Source organism: Pseudorca crassidens, chromosome 11 (assembly GCF_039906515.1).
Source record: "Pseudorca crassidens isolate mPseCra1 chromosome 11, mPseCra1.hap1, whole genome shotgun sequence".
In the NCBI taxonomy this organism is placed as follows: domain Eukaryota; kingdom Metazoa; phylum Chordata; class Mammalia; order Artiodactyla; family Delphinidae; genus Pseudorca; species Pseudorca crassidens.
The window spans coordinates 88,103,270-88,119,171 of NC_090306.1; the positions used below are offsets into that span (position 1 = coordinate 88,103,270).

The 15,902-nt window shown below is 46.3% G+C and overlaps 1 protein-coding gene across 1 annotated transcript in view; it reads left to right on the forward strand.

Annotated features, from left to right (window-relative positions):
- STAB2 (stabilin 2) overlaps positions 1-15,902 on the forward strand; it is a 166,039-nt gene that overhangs the window by 60,243 nt on the left and 89,894 nt on the right. The window contains exons 12-20 of the mRNA XM_067697744.1: positions 387-536; positions 1,805-1,948; positions 2,360-2,416; positions 2,566-2,691; positions 7,625-7,678; positions 7,954-8,034; positions 10,340-10,492; positions 12,500-12,562; positions 15,187-15,273. Of these exons, the coding sequence (XP_067553845.1) occupies positions 387-536; positions 1,805-1,948; positions 2,360-2,416; positions 2,566-2,691; positions 7,625-7,678; positions 7,954-8,034; positions 10,340-10,492; positions 12,500-12,562; positions 15,187-15,273 (915 nt within the window). The remainder of the gene's footprint in view (positions 1-386; positions 537-1,804; positions 1,949-2,359; positions 2,417-2,565; positions 2,692-7,624; positions 7,679-7,953; positions 8,035-10,339; positions 10,493-12,499; positions 12,563-15,186; positions 15,274-15,902) is intronic.

The following is a 15,902-nucleotide window of genomic DNA, read 5'->3' on the forward strand; positions in this document are numbered from 1 at the left end:
CTACTGGGTCTTTTCACACAATTTCACATTTCATTCCCAGCTGCTTCCTGGGCTCAAGATGACTGACCTCTCAGCACCTGCCAACCACGTTGGTCCTCCCCGCCCCAGCGCTATGCTCTCCCCATGATGTCCGGTTCCCTCCCCGAGCACCCCCCATGGTTTGAGAGCATACCGTGCCTCACCTCTAGATTTCTGCTCCCTTTAAGGCCTGGCTTAGGGCAGCTTATCTCTGGGAAAGTTATCTGTATCTGAAAGAGCCCAAACTCAAGTCAGGGTGAACTAGCTTGGATGTTTTTGATGCTAAACAAGTCATAACCTGAATCACAAACCTCATTTTTCCCTTCAAACCACAGTAGAGACTGAAGGAATCGGCTTGCTTTTCTCAGGTAAAAGAGCTTTTGCTGAATAACGAAGCTGCTCAGTACTTTGTGAAACTCCACATAATTGCTGGACAGATGAGCACCGAGCAAATGAATAATACAGACACATTCTATACTTTGACTGGAAAGTCAGGGGAAGTCTTCAGTGATGATAAGGTAGGTGAGGGTCTCTCTGATTTTCACTCCCAGAATGAAGCCGCTCACTGAGTCGATGGCCATAGCCAGCTCTCTCTTGGTGTCCGGGGGTCATGAAAGGTTCCAAAGAACTTCTTTCCTTGTTCCTTATTTGTCAGAGCACTTCCCTACACAGGAAAGAAATGGAGAACAGCACTGGAAAGGGTCAGGTGGGAGAGGGGTGGGCTGTTACGGGAAGGGAATTGTAAAGTGATTTTGCTCTGGTCTGAATTAGTTTTCAAGGCAACCATCATTTAACTACCAGCAGGAAGGAGAAATTTACAGTAAACCTTTTTCCTGGAAGCATCAGCAGATCAGCACTCCTCTTACGAAAGGAAATGGATTGTTTGTTTTAGATTACCAGGGTTTATCCATCCTCTCCAACTCAACACTGCATCTCTCCTAATGCCATCAGTTCCGTTTTGTTTTTAAAATATCTTCCTTCTCTTTCACAAATAACTCTTTTTGTGATTTTACTGAGCTGAAGGGCACATGGTCAGTCAACAGAGAGAGTGTATGGGGGGAGGGGTTATGACCTATCCTGTTGCATTTCACCAAACATCAATAGTTGATAGATTAATGAGCACTTACTACGTGCAAGGTACTGGGGTAAATCTGGATTTGTGTTACATAAGGCTCACAACAGCCCTGTGAAAGCTTTTCCAATGGGAAAACTGAGAGGTAGCACAGTAAGGGCCAGAGCCACGATTCAAAAGCAGGTCTGCCTGACCCCAAAGCCTGAATCCTTCGCCAGTGGGTTGTACTGTGTGTGTGTGAGGATGGATGGATGGATGGATGGATGGATGGATGGACGGACAGACAGACAGAGGAAGATGTGGTTTCCTTTCTCACAAGGACATGCATTCATTCCTTTATTCATTCAACAAATATGTTTTATTGTGTGCCTCTTCTGTCCAAGACACTAAAGTAGGTAATGAATTTGCAATAAATTGAATAGTTTGGGGCCTTTTTGTAGCTTGCCATCTGTGGCAGGGAGACTATAATGCCTTATTCTCATTTAGCAATCACTGGTAGGCAGAAGTGATTTCCTATGCTATCTCATTTGATCTTAATGAAAGACCTGTGAACTCAACTGAGCAGAAACCGTCATTCCCATTTTGCAGATAAGTGACTCATCCAAGGTCACACAGCCAATAAGTGGCAGAACCCAAGGATTTAAGGCTTCTTCTAATCCAGTGCTCGATTTTTCAAGGGCACACATTAATTTTTATTTTTCCTTGGTGTTTTAGGACAGACACCTGAAGCTTAAACTCTATGGAGGCAAAAAGAAGGTAAAAATTATACAAGGGAACATAATTGCTTCCAACGGGCTCCTGCACATCCTCGACAGAGCCATGGACAAGGTGGCGCCCACGTTTGAGAGCAATATTGAGGTGAGATATTTCAGGTAAAAGTGACGTCACCTCAAATCCATCTCCCTTTGCTCCCTGGAGAGTCACTCCCAAAAAGAAAATGAATGCCAGCACTATGTGCTTGTACTAGGACCCCAACCATGGGGAAAATGGGATAATTTCTGTTTTTAGTAGAATTCTGGGCACCTCTGAGAGAGAGAGAAAGGCATATCGGAAGTGTAGGAAAGATGTTGATTTTGTGACCTTTTTCATAGTCACACCTGACAACTCAGACCAGCTGTCATGAAATTTACCCCTTCCTTGTGCTTTATGGAGGAGATCCACAGTTACGTGTAAACTCTGTCATCAGTCTTTTCATGTTAGAGCATCTAAATATTTCCTAAACCACCTTATTTTTTTTCACTAAATTTTAAGCAAGATGTCTCTTTTTAGCAAACCATAATGACAATGCTACAACCAAGATACAGCAAGTTCAGATCTTTGTTAGAGGTATGTACTTTTCATGAATTTCTAGAAAGTGTTTTATGTCCAGTCCTTTGTAAAATTAGCAGGGGGTATCAATTATAAATACTTGCTGGGGAATTCAGATATTTATCTGAGATAGGTTGCAGATATACATTTTCATTTCTCAAATGCAGGAAACCAGTGTGGGACATGTCTTAGATGAGGATGGGATTGGTGGACAATATACCGTTTTTGTTCCAAGTGATGAAGCATTGAATAGCATGAAGGATGGCACTCTCGATTATCTCCTTTCTTCAGAGGTATTGTATCCTACTGACTGTAATGGTGTCATGTCAGGATCACTGCTTCAGTCTCTGTCCATACAGGCTTTTTCTAAATTAAGGATGACAAGTAGCACATGTATCACCATCTATCCTTCTGCAAAACAAAGGCAGACATCATTAATCAATCACTGTACTCTGGAGCTAAGCCTAGATGTGGCTACAGTCTCCTCAGTAGAGTTCCAAGTAGCTAAAAGACCAGTCGATCAGGCTGGGCACAGGAAATAGAATCTATATGCAACCCCAGCTCTGAATGGTTGGTTTGATTTGTCCTGGCTCTTCTAATATTTCTTAATAGCAAAATCATAATTTTAAGTTCCCTATAACTCTAAAATCATCTAGAAAATGAAGCCTAATGTAGGGCATTCTGGGCCAGGTCTAGGCTAAACTTAAAAGGAATAAATGTTATTTTTAGGGGCTCCCGACTCTCCTTTCTGTTGTTTTCAGTTCTCTCCACAATAACCCTCTCCTTATACACCATAAACCTTCAATTCTCTCACGTCCTCCTCAAGAAAGGAGATTTTTTACTCTTTCACTCTAGGGTATAAATGACTGATACCATTTAAAGTGTTTCCTCTTCCAGGAATATCAGCCTTAAACTGAAAAGAAGGTTAGCTAATTATGGAATTTTTTTTCATTAGAATGTCAAATAGTGGAATTACAGGAAGGACCACAGGCTTTCTTTCAGTACCCTGAGGCCCTGCTACCATCTTGGCAATGGGGCAAAACTACCTATGACCTCATATAGATCAGTGTTGACTATATAGAATGAGGGGGTCTGAATCTTTTAGAGTAGTGATCCCCAAACTTTAGTATGCTTAAGAATTACCCATGGAGCTTGTTAAATAAGCTGATTGCAGAAGCTCACCTCAAGCGTTCTGATATCATGGCAGTGGAATGAGGTCCAGAAATAGACATTTTGGTAAGCACCAACTTTCTAACTCAGGTATCCCAGGTCACACTGGTTTTTTTGTTTTGTTTTGTTTTTTCGGGTTTTTTTTGTTTTGGTTTTTTTTTTGCGGTACGCAGGCCTCTCACTGCCGCGGCCTCTCCCGTGGCGGAGCACAGGCTCCGGACGCGCAGGCCCAGTGGCCATGGCCCACGGGCCCAGCCGCTCCGTGGCACGTGGGATCCCCCCGGACCAGGGCACGAACCCACGTCCCCTGCATCGGCAGGCGGACTCTCAACCACTGCGCCACCAGGGAAGCCCCACACTGTTTTTTGGCACTCAGAAACTTGTTGCCTGAATGATGTAGAGGCTCACATTCCCTTTCTGGGATACTTTCAGGTACCTACAGGATATCTTGCATTCAGAATACTTTGGATTAAAAAAAAAATAGGTATCAAGGAGCTAAGTCAGAAGGTAATCTCTTACATTACAAACAGATGTTAAACGTATTGATATGTGAAGATTTGCTACAGGTTTCCATTTAAAAAGCCAGATTTCCCAGTGCCTTTAAACTAGGGTGTTATTTTAAAAATATGATTCACACTCAAGTTTCCTGAAACCTAGCTATTACAGGAAAACTAACATTCTTCTCTTTAGAACTCACATTCATATTTAATTTTAAATCCAAGAAGTAATCATTTCTCCCCTGGGAAGGTATTAAAATTCTGAGATTATATGGCTTCTCTGAATGCATAGCTTCTAATTTGATACATATATTTTTGATAATAATAAAGGAGTTCTCAGACACCTAATCGGGTACATTTAAAATTAAAACAAAGCCTTTAGACTAGGACAGAAAAGATCAGCCTCCCTGCTTTTCTGTCAAGTACCTTGGCTCGGGAAGCTCCCCTCTTTCTCCTTGTAGCTCCTTCCAGTGGTGACTGGAGCTGCCTCACTCAGGCTCTCGAGAGTAGATATGTCTCTTCTCGTTCAGTGAGATCCCATCGGTAGCTTGAAATCAGCCTCTGGTAGGAATATTGACACCATGGAAATTGGCCAGCACTGTAAATCGGGGCTTATTTTCTTCCCCATAGAAGGGATTTACCAGCACACCATTGCCCCTGGCTCTCAATCTCATTTCTCTCAAAGGCAGTATCTTTCTGCTCGCAAAGAATATAAAACCCCAAGTCTCTTTATCCTGAGTCTAAAACAGTTTTTCCACTTCAACTTCTAGGTGAGGAATAGAACAATCATTTCTACCAGTTTCTCTGGTCCAGAGTCAGTGTGGGTTAAAATTCCTCAACCTATGGGAAGCTCCTTCTCTCTCCACCCATCTTAAGAGCATCCTTTAGCTTTATCTTCAGGGAGGAACCTTAGCTGGAGACAAGAAGATCCCCATCAGTTATGTGCCAATGAAATGGAAAAAAAATGATTTCCTCAGAAGAATACTTTCTAATTCTGCTTTGGGAATGCATCGTTTCCTTTCCAGTGTATCTTTCTGCTTCTCTTTGAAGCAAAATTTCAGTTCTGAACCATCCCATCCCTGCAGAGACCATGGCTATCAATCACAAACCCCAGCTTATGACTTCATCTAGACAGAAATAAGAGCAAAGGGAGCAAGAGACCAGCCCTTGCCAATTCACAAAACCTTGCAAGCTAAATGGGACAAAAAGAGGTGAATTTACGGAGTTCAAAGTCATAGTCACAGTTTGGTAGAAAACCTTTCCCTTTCTGTCTCTGGCACCGAAAGGCTTGGTTTTTGTTGTTGTTGGTGTTCGTTTGCATCTAAAACAGCAAGTAGGAAATGAATGTCCTCGTAAAGGAAAGAATGCACTGCTCCAAAAGGCTCTCCAGCGACAGCACCTGAAAGCACAGCCTGTTGCCCTGAGCCTAACTGGACTAAACTCTCTGAACGATATGGCCCCTGGCCAGATAAGGTGGCAGGCACACACGGTGGCACAGTGATGCTGGTCAATTCCTTTGTCCCTTTCATTCTCCCGTTTCTTGTAAAAAGGATCCAACGCCAATTAATTCTTGAGGCTTTCGAAGTGGATTATCCAGTTTATCAGGTCTTTGTATAGAATTAGAGGGTGGAAGGGGTCCATACAAACCCTGTTGTTTTGCAGACTACAGGTGCTGAGTGGCTTGCTCAAGGTCACACAGAAGCAGAACCACAATTAAACTCAGGTTCTTGAGGTCCAGTTCAGTGCCCTTCTCAGGACTCTTCCCCTCCTCGTTTTTACTTATTGACACAAATGTTTATGTAGGTCCTGTCGTGTGCCCTCTACTATGCTGGCCGGGGACACAGTTACAGACCCAGTCCCTGCCTTCTGGGAGTTTGCAGTCTACTTCTGTCTGATATTTTCCAGCGGTCCCTACTTTTTCCCACCCTTTCTGCCACTTAGCATCCAAACGTGTAGTGGGATTGCTTCTGCCTGCAAGTCCTCAGTTCTGGGTACCCTAAAGTAGCTGTAAGGGGAAGTTAAGACACAGAGGCTAAGTGATTTGCTCAGAGTCTCACAGTAACAGAACCAGGGCTACAGAAACCATCACTTCCAGGGCTGGCCAACTGGTGGTCAACTTCAGCATTCTTATTGGTAACCCTGCCCTGTACATAATGCTAGTGATGTATAGATATGGTGGCCTGACGAGCGTCCACACCAGGACACTTCCGAGAGTGAATGGGGCTGCCAGGATGACAGGTATAAAAGCCAGGGTTGTACTAGACAAACCAGGATGCGTGGTCGCTCTACTTACAGGTAATTCCCCTGGCATAGGGGCCAAGGGGGAATGCAGAGAGGGGTCTGAGTGAATGGAACTCAGGTTCGGCAGGGCTTTCTCTCCACCTGGGACCTCATGCTGTTGGAACATGTCCCTAGCATGGTCAGCCTCTTGGAGGTTATGGTGATCTTGATTTGTAATCCTTCACCTTTCCGAGATAGAGTAACCGTGGCAGTGCCACTGAAGTAGCAGAATTCAGCGCTTCGAAGCTTGTAACCCAGCTCTGATTCAGCTGGGAGATTACAGACATACCACAGCCGACCGCCACTGCTGCTGCCGTCTTCTACCAGAGAGAGAGGCCCTGTGTTCCTCAGTTCCATACACTGTCTCCAGGGCACCCGTACGGGGACTGTTCATCCTGCTTAGAGTCCCAAGACTCTCTTTTTTCCTCCACTGCTGCTTCTGTTTCCTGAAGCATGAGAAACCCTCGAAACGGCCTCGATGGCGAGATGAACATGTACCATGAGAACACAGAAGGAGAAAGAGCCCTGGCCAGATATTCCTAACAAGGACTGTATGTTCCTAAATAACCAGTACATGGTCTAACAAGCACATGGTTATGTAGAGAGAGTGAAACAGAATCATAAACTGAGGCTGTCTTAGAAAACCTGGAATGTAGCCTTAGACATGGAGAGAGGTGATGGAGCAAGGTGACTGAGAGCTTGAGTGACTTCTTCGGCTTGTATCCTAAGTTAGCTTTGTGACCTTGGACGTGGCTTTAAAACTCAGTGTTCTCACACATGTACTGAGTCAATAGTATCCCCACCTCACAGGGCTGTTGGGAGGCTTAAATGAGATGTGCATATAATGTTTTCAGAATAGCCCCTGCCATAAAGTAAAAATTTGAGGGCTTCCCTGATGGCGCAGCGGTTGAGAGTCCGCCTGCCAGTGCGGGGGACACGGGTTCGCGCCCCGGTCCGGGAAGATCCCACATGCCGCGGAGCGGCTGGGCCCGTGAGCCATGGCCGCTGAGCCTGCGCGTCCGGAGCCTGGGCTCCGCAACGGGAGAGGCCACAGCAGTGAGAGGCCCGCGTACCGCAAAAAAAAAAAAAAAAAAAAAATTTGGTGAATGTTAGCTGTTTGGGGGATGGGGCTGTTCTCACCCTGGACTTCCCAGTAGAGAGATTATGGGTCATTTGTTTTTCTTGACCAAGTGTCCAACGTCATTTGAGGAAGTTTGAACAAGAGAGGGAAATCTGTGTTTTCCTCAGTGACTAAAGAAGTATTTTGATTCCATTGCAGGGATCTCGGAAGCTTCTGGAGCTCGTCAGATACCATGTTGTCCCTTTTACTCAGGTCAGCCCCACTTTTCTCTGGTATTTTTTCCTTGCTTTCAAGATATCTGACCTTAAATTCCAATATTTTAGAACGTGTGACAGGTGTTCTTTATCTGGTGCTCTGAGCACACGCTGAACAGTGAATAATGAGCCTGTCATCAAAGAAATCTTCCAAGCCACCAAAACGCATGACCTCAAAGCTCCTGTCACTTATTTCATAAGCTTTCAAGCTATTTTTTCCAGCGAGGATTTGGGTGCCGCTCTCATGTCTCTATTGTTCTCTTGTTCTTGCAGCTAGAAGTGGCTGCCCTCATTTCGACCCCTCACGTTAGGAGCATGGCCAACCAGATCATACGGTTTAACACAACCAACAACGTAGGTGAAAACTCTACTGCTGACGTCATTGCTCAAACGCATTTTTCTCTGCTTATGATTGTTCATTGGGTTATCCTACCTCGACGCTAATTCACAGGCTTCGACTCTTTATGATTATTTCATTCATTTGTTATGTCTTTCAGCAAATACCTACTGAGCGACTCCATGTGTGAGTCTGAACTAGAAGCCAAGAATAAAGCAGTGAAAAAAACAGGCTTACATCCCAGCAAGGAAAACAACTTTAAGCAACTAATTAGTGACCAGTTAATTATTTAATTACAATTATAAACAGGGGCCCCAAGAGGAAGTTAAGAGGGCTGTGGGAGCTCACAGCGGAAGGAGACCAAGCAGATCTGGGAATCTAGAAGTCCTCAGTCAGGAGAGGATGCTTTGGCCAAGCTTCAAAGGATGAGTAATGTGAACTTGGGCAGAGATGAGTAGAAGAGAGTTCCAGGCAGAAGGGAGAGCAGGTGCAAAGGCCCTGAGGTGGGAGGGAACATGATTTATATAAGAAACTCAAACTTTGAGTTTATGTAAGAAACTCAAAGTATTATTCTGCTAACTTCTCAGGGTTGTAATATCAGCAGAAATATGGCAGCATAGAGCTTATGTCTCCTGTTGATTCACTTTGGATTGTGATGATGATGCCCTGTCGTCCTTTCAGCAAGTTCCTGTTTGTTTTGGTTTTATTTGTTTGTTTTGTGTTTTTGGCCAAGCTGCACAGCTTGTGGGATCTTAGTTCCCCAACCGGGGATTGAACCCGGGCCCACGACCATGAAAGCACTGAGTCCTAACCACTGGACGACCAGGGAATTCTCTCAGCAAGTTTCTGTTGAGTGCCTCAGATGTGTCAGACACCATTCTAGGCCCTCAAGGTTGGACCAATAAGCAAACAGATAAAAGTCCCTGGTTGCGTGGAACTTTCGTTCTAGTTCATAGGACAATAGATAATAAATGAGTTAAATATATCATATATCAGAGAGTAGTATGTGCTGAGGCAAAAAACAGCAAAGCAAGGATGGGAACTAGAAAGTGGGAGTGGGGCTGATGTTTTAGATAAAGTGTCTAAGAAATCCTCATGGAGAAGAAAATATGTGAGCAAAGACCTGATGGAAATGATGGAAAAGGCAATGTGAATAGCTGGGGAAAGAGCATTCCAGAGACAGGAAACAGAAAGTGAAAAAGTACGAAGCAAGGCGCGTGCTGATCGGGTTGGGGAACAGCAAGGTCCCCGGGGCCAGAACAGAGGGAGGAAAGGAGAGAGGTAGGAGGAGGACAAGGCGGTAGGAGGGAGGAGAGGTGGGGTCAGGTCACACATGGCCTAAGAACTTGGGGTCAGGATGTAGGTTCTTACTCTGAATGAGATAAAAAGCCATTAGAGGATTTTGAGCAGTGGAATGACGTGATCAGACATACGTTTTGGGAGACTGGTTGGGAGGTGAACATAATAGAGAAGAATGATGGTGACTAGTGGGGAGACAGGCCGAGGTGTGAGGTAGGCTCAGGGAAGTATTGTGCAACACGGGGCATAGAGCCAACATTTTCTAATAACTGTAAATAGAAAGTAACCTTTAGAAATGGCGTAAAAAAATTTTTAACGTATAAAATAAGAATGATGGTGACTCAGAGCAGGGTAGTAGCAGAGACATGGTAAGAAGTGGTTGAATTCTGAAGATATTTTGAAAGGCAGACCAACAGAAGGTGCTGATGGATTGGGTGGGGGATGAGGAAGGAGGAAGCCAAAGATGACTCCTGAGCTTCTGATTGGAGCCACCGGAAGGATGGTGCTGCCATTAATATTGCTGGGGGAGCAGATTTGGGAGGAAAGCAGAGATCAGAATTCTTTGCTGATTGGTTCATTTTCTGCTCCCTCGCCTACAGCATAAGCAGGAACCTGTCTGGGCTCGTTCCCTGGTATCTCCCCAGACCCTAAAGCAGAGTCTAGTACAAGGCCACTAAATGTATCTGAATGAACGGATCCCCATTTCACCACAGGGATAAAGCAGTTTGCCCAAGGTCTCCTAGCAAACATATTGCAGAGCCGGAATAGTTATGCCTCTTCCCCAGTCCGGCACCGGCAAGGACCATATCCGCAAGGACATCCTTGCTTGGAGTCAGTCAAGAATTCATTCAACAGGTTCATCTTTCCCTGTCAGCCAAGCCCTTCTAATCACCATCTTCCACTCAGTGGAAGGTTAAGTGAAGTTGAAGCCTCTTTCGAGAGGTCGCCGCCATTCAGCCCTGCGCAGGGACCCCTGGCGCTCCTCAGTACAGAAGGATGAAAGATGCCGTTGCTTCCTTCCAGGGACAGATTCTGGCAAATGATGTGGCAATGGAAGAAATGGAGGTCGTCGCCAAAAACGGCAGGATTTACACACTGACTGGAGTCCTCATTCCTCCCTCCATCGTCCCAATCCTGCCCCACCGATGTGATGAAACAAAGAGAGAGATGAAACTGGTAAGAAAACTAGGAAGCTCCACGAGGACCCTGAACAGCCCCACAGAGCAGACCGTTCTCTCCTCACAATTCTGAGGGAGCTGACGAGGATAGTTTCACACTTGAGCCTCGTTCGGGAGGCCTTTCCGTCTTTGTGAAGAGGCAGGAGGGTCGGAGGTCATATCTCCTCAAACGTGAACCGAAGTTCCTGGGGGAATTTCCAAACTGATAGTTGCTACCCTGGTATATTCGTTTTCTAGAGCTGCCATAACAAGTTACCACAGACCAAGTGGCTTAAGGCAACAAAAATGTATTCTCTCGCGGTTCTGGAAGCTAGAAGTCCAAAATCAAGGTTTCCTGTTTCCATTGCAACTTTTTGGCTCAGCTGGTTTTAATCAGAGCAACTAAAACTCAACAAGATTTTGAACAACCAGGAACAGAGCAACCCTGCAACAAGGCAGGGAGTTAGGGCTGCCCTTGTCCTCCAGACTGCCTTCCCTGAGCTTGAACGGCAGCTGCTAAGGGAGGGGTGGGGCGGGGAGCTCTGAGCAAGTCTAATTATTGACTCCTAGTGAGTCTTTTCTGCAGGTCGTTCAAGAACTTGTTCTCCATCTCCCCAAAGAAAAGAATTAAGATGTGGGTTTGAGCCACAACCAAAAAAACTTTGGTTAAATAAGAAGGGCTTCCCAATAGCTGCCTTAGACTGAGGTCTTCTTTTACTGTTTTCTCTGGGTTTAAAGTTAAATGAGTCTGCTCTGTGTGGTTTAGGGTGGTTTCCATTAGGTCTATTAAAAGTACAAATGGGGCTTCCCTGGTGGCGCAGTGGTTGAGAGTTCGCCTGCTGATGCAGGGGACACGGGTTCGTGCCCCAGTCCGGGAAGATCCCGCATGCCGCGGAGCGGCTGGGCCCGTGAGCCATGGCCGCTGAGCCTGCGCGTCCAGAGCCTGTGCTCCTCAACGGGAGAGGCTGCAGCAGTGAGAGGCCCGCATACCGCAAAAAAAAAAAAAAAAAGGACAAATGTATTCTCTGGAAAGTATTGATAACTAGTAAACAGTAGAAGCAGCCAGTCTCTTCTAGAAGTCTCAGTTTTCAGCAGACTGAACCCATAGCTGCCTTTGGGCATGTATGTTTGAATCTTAGAGGCTTCCTTAATAAGTCTCTGTACTAGTTAGGGTCCCTGAAGGAAGCAGAATTTATACCAAGGGTTCAAATTAGGAGACTTCAATGAAGAAGCTGCTACAGAGGGGTGGGCAGGGCTGAGGAAGCAAACACATGATGCCGGGGCATCCAAGGAGAAGCTCTGGCAGGAAACCATTACCACCAGAGAGTCAATGGTGGGGAGCGGGTGGAGTTACCTGAACCCAGTGAGAGTGGGGAGAATGGAAGAAGAGGTATCCATCAGCAGCTGTAGGAACGGTGCTCGAGCAGGGAGCGAGCAGGAGAGAAATACCTTGACCTCGTTCTCCCCCTACCCGCCAATATACTGCCGGTACCTCACCGAGACCAGTTGGAAACTGGCAAGGGCCCCAAGTGACCATCCTTCAAGGTTTACCTGCTAGAGCACAGAGCACAGTAGAGAAGGTCAGAGAATAGATCTGGAGCAATTTGGAGACACGCACCCCTTTTCTTCCTCCTGAATTCAGAACCAATGGAGGAAGAAGCCCAGGAGACTGAAAGGCAGAGGGTCAGTGTTCAGCCTCGTTACTGCTAAGCTAATTGGAGAACAGGGACTTGAGTGTGTGGCCAATGCCACCTGGCACAGGTGGGCAACTGCAGTGTCCCCTCAGACCAGAAGCCTGAGGCCTGTCAGACCCTGAAAGAGGATGAGGAAGGGGCTGCTCTGAGCGGGCCCACTTCCTTCTCCCAGGTTCCTTCTCTCTGGTGAGGAGGCAGTAGGGGCGGGGAGAGAGGCCAAGAGTGGTACACTAGTAGGACCCCTTCACAGGGAGGATGCATGAGGCCAGACACGTGGCCTGCCCCTCCTTCTTACAGACACGCCTGTACTGACCTGCAGTCTTTCCTTCCAGGGCACTTGTGTGAGCTGTTCCCTGGTGTATTGGAGCAAATGCCCTGCCGACTCTGAGCCCACAGTGAGTGTGACAGCTTCAGGGAAGCACACGTCACCCAAGCAACCCCGCTGGTGTGGTTTCTCATCCTTTCCATCTTCCCCTCTTAAAAGATATTCGTTCCAACTGGGATAACGTAAGGTTAGCTCTTAGCCTACTCTGTCTGGGGGGATGGTAGAAAGACAGCCCACAGATCTGTGTTTGAGTCCTTGCTCATTTATCCAAGGTAAGTTGCTTCACATATTTACGCTAATTTTCTTATCCACAAATGGTAATAATAATAATAACAACAAGAACGGTAGCAGCAGCAGCAGCAGCACAGGTAAAACTCCAAGTGCAATGCCTGAATCGCATAGCCACTCAGTAAATGTTCCCTCTCTACTTGCCCTGTGAAATAAAACCCAGTGTTTGCATAAGAGAGGCAAAGCTCTACCCTCACCCTCTTGCGGTCTCTGGCTGGGCCTGAGAATTAAGTTGACATAAGACAAATTAACAGGAGAAAAGCACAGGTTTTTACACATACCTAAGAGCTTCCATAGGAGAATGAAGACCTGGAGAAACAGCAAAACCCAAGTGTTTATATAGTATGTTGAGCAAAGACAGGTAACTGTGGAAAAGTAACTAAAATGTGAAATATATTTCACAAGAGATACCTACATCAAATCATTATTACTATGTTGTACATCTTAAACGTATACAAGTTTTTTGTATCTGCTATATTTCAAGTGCCTCTAGCACAAAATAATCCATATGCCAAAGTGGCACGTGTGGGTGTGGCATGTTCTGCTACCCTTCATTTGTATCTGCTCTTCCCAAGCATCATTCTGGAGAGAAATACAAGACATATCAAGAAAAATGACACTAGGACCATCAAAACCTTGTCAAGCTTGATAGAATTCTGCACACGTCTATTGAGGATTATAGATCTGGTTCAGGGAGCATAGAGATGAATAAGATATTGCTTTGTTTTGTCTTGGTCTTGAGAAGCTCTAATCTAAAAAGGAAAACAGGTAATTTTTCTTGGCATAATTTATATGCCAAGTAAATACTCCACTGGTAGCAAAAGCAACGTGTTCTAAGGTAAGATTGGTGATAGAAATTCCTGCCTCTAACTTCATCCTAAGAAAGGACTTCCCAACCAGCCAGTTCATTCCACACTAGCATAGATTGCTATTATAAAGAAGGTGATGAGTTTTTTTAAACACCATCCTATTGTGGAGCATTTCATAAAGAAAAACATTAACATTAAATAGGCACAGGTGTTCAGATATTTATTTTGCTCAGGGAAGCCTTCACCCCTGAGTCCTGCAGGATGCTGTCGACCAGGGAATAGGGACAGGGAGGAGGGAAGAGGAAACTGTGGTGACTGGCATCCCAGTGAGTGCTGTGTGCCAGACATTGTTCTAAGTGCATCGTGCAGCAAACCTACGAGGGGGGCACGTTATAACCAGAGCGTAACCTGGGAACTAAGGCGAGGAAACATAAAAGCCCTCCCACAAGGTCACACAGCTGGTACACGCACACCACGATCCTACATTGCCTCAGCCCAAAGGAGGAGGGAGAGAGGAAAGGAAAAAATGAGACACATGGGTCAGAGCCAACAGAACACCTAAGCTGCCCCTCCCGTGCTCCCATGGTCTATACTTGGCTAATTTTCCTGACAGCCAACAAGGGGGTTGAAGAGTCCTTCCTCATCGACCTCAGAATTCCTTTGGACATTTAAGATTTTAGGATTTTACTGCCCATGGTTTTCGCTGCTCTCTTCTTAAGTAGGAGCCTGAGATGAAGGAGTACCTCCATATCCATTTTTGTCTAACATAAAATTTGAGCCAAGGACTAAATGCTCAGCACAAACCTTGAGCTCAGCCTTTCGTCCTGTTTCACAGATGAGGCAGCTGAGGCTCACGAGACAGCATGACTTGCCTCTGAGATCCTAAAGTTAGGAGGTGGTAAGATCCATTCTCTCGACCTGCCACTTACTATCCGTGTTCTTAAGAAAAAGGATTTAACCCGTCCGGGCCTCAGTTTCCTCATCTATAGAAAAGGGATGAGGAAGATCCACATGGAGTTGAAGATTGATGACCTCCTACAGGCCATGCGTCTGACCCTAGTAGGTTCTCAATAAATGGTAGTTCTCCGTAATTCTGAGTGGGTATCAGAGGTTAGAGCATAGAAAGAAATCTGCCCCTACACCCCACAATTCCTAAGAGGAAAACTCAGACTCTCACTGTTTTTGTGGTGGAGCTTTGTACAAATTAGGAGGAAAATCTCTAATGGCTCCAAAATGTCTATATAGGAAGTGGTTAGGGATGGTTATTACTTGGAAGGGGAGGCTAAGCCACATCCTGGAGGCACAGGAACATGTTCCCTGATTGATTAACAATGTCTTCCAGGGCATGAGAAGGGACGGAAGGGTACGTATGCCCTGCGTCGTGCAAACCCTGGCCTGTATTCTTCCAACAAGGAAACAGAGGCTTAACAGGGTGGCAGCTCCGCCTGGGCCCTGTGTGTGCTCTGTGCTCTAGCACTGTTCCCTAGCGCTGACAGTAACACAGAATTAGATTGTCTAGTGTCTGCAGAAGCCGAGTCATGCCCAGAGGACCTCAAAATGCAGACTGCGATGCTCTTCCTCGTTGGCTTTCTTCCAGACACTCTTCATACGCAAATGTGTCTACACTGGCCGAGTCAGGAGCCTGAAGAATGGCTGTGCCAGATACTGTAATGCCACCGTGAAGGTGAGGCTTGTGTGTGGCCGGGGCCCTTAGCCAGGCCACCAGGGCCTGCACAGAAGCCCACAGGGCTGGGCGGCTCTTGGGCCCCAGGGTCTGTGAGTCACAGGTTGCCCTTGGGTTGGCCCACAGGTTGACCATGTCTTCTTGCGAAGGAAGGGAAGGGCAGAGTCCCCACACAGCGGCCAGGTCACCCCCTCCCTGCATCCATTCATCCCATGATTCCTATCACTCTTTTTTTTTTTTTTTTTTTTTTTTTTGCGGTACGCTGGCCTCTCACTGTTGTGGCCTCTCCCATTGCGGAGCACAGGCTCCGGACGCGCAGGCTCAGCGGCCATGGCTCACGGGCCCAGTCGCTCCGCGGCATGTGAGATCTTCCCAGACCGGGGCACGAACCCGTGTCCCTTGCATCGGCAGGCGGACTCTCAACCACTGCGCCACCAGGGAAGCCCCCTATCACTCTTAATATGGAGCCCACGCCCTTGACACTACCCTGCACGGCCCACCCTCTGCAGTGTCCCTGGCCTGTCTCTCACCCTCATTTCTACCTCAGCGGGTGTGCCTTTGCCATTCCCTCCTGGAAGAATGTTCTTCCAGGTTTTCTTGGGGCTGACTGACCTCTCAAGTCTCCATCC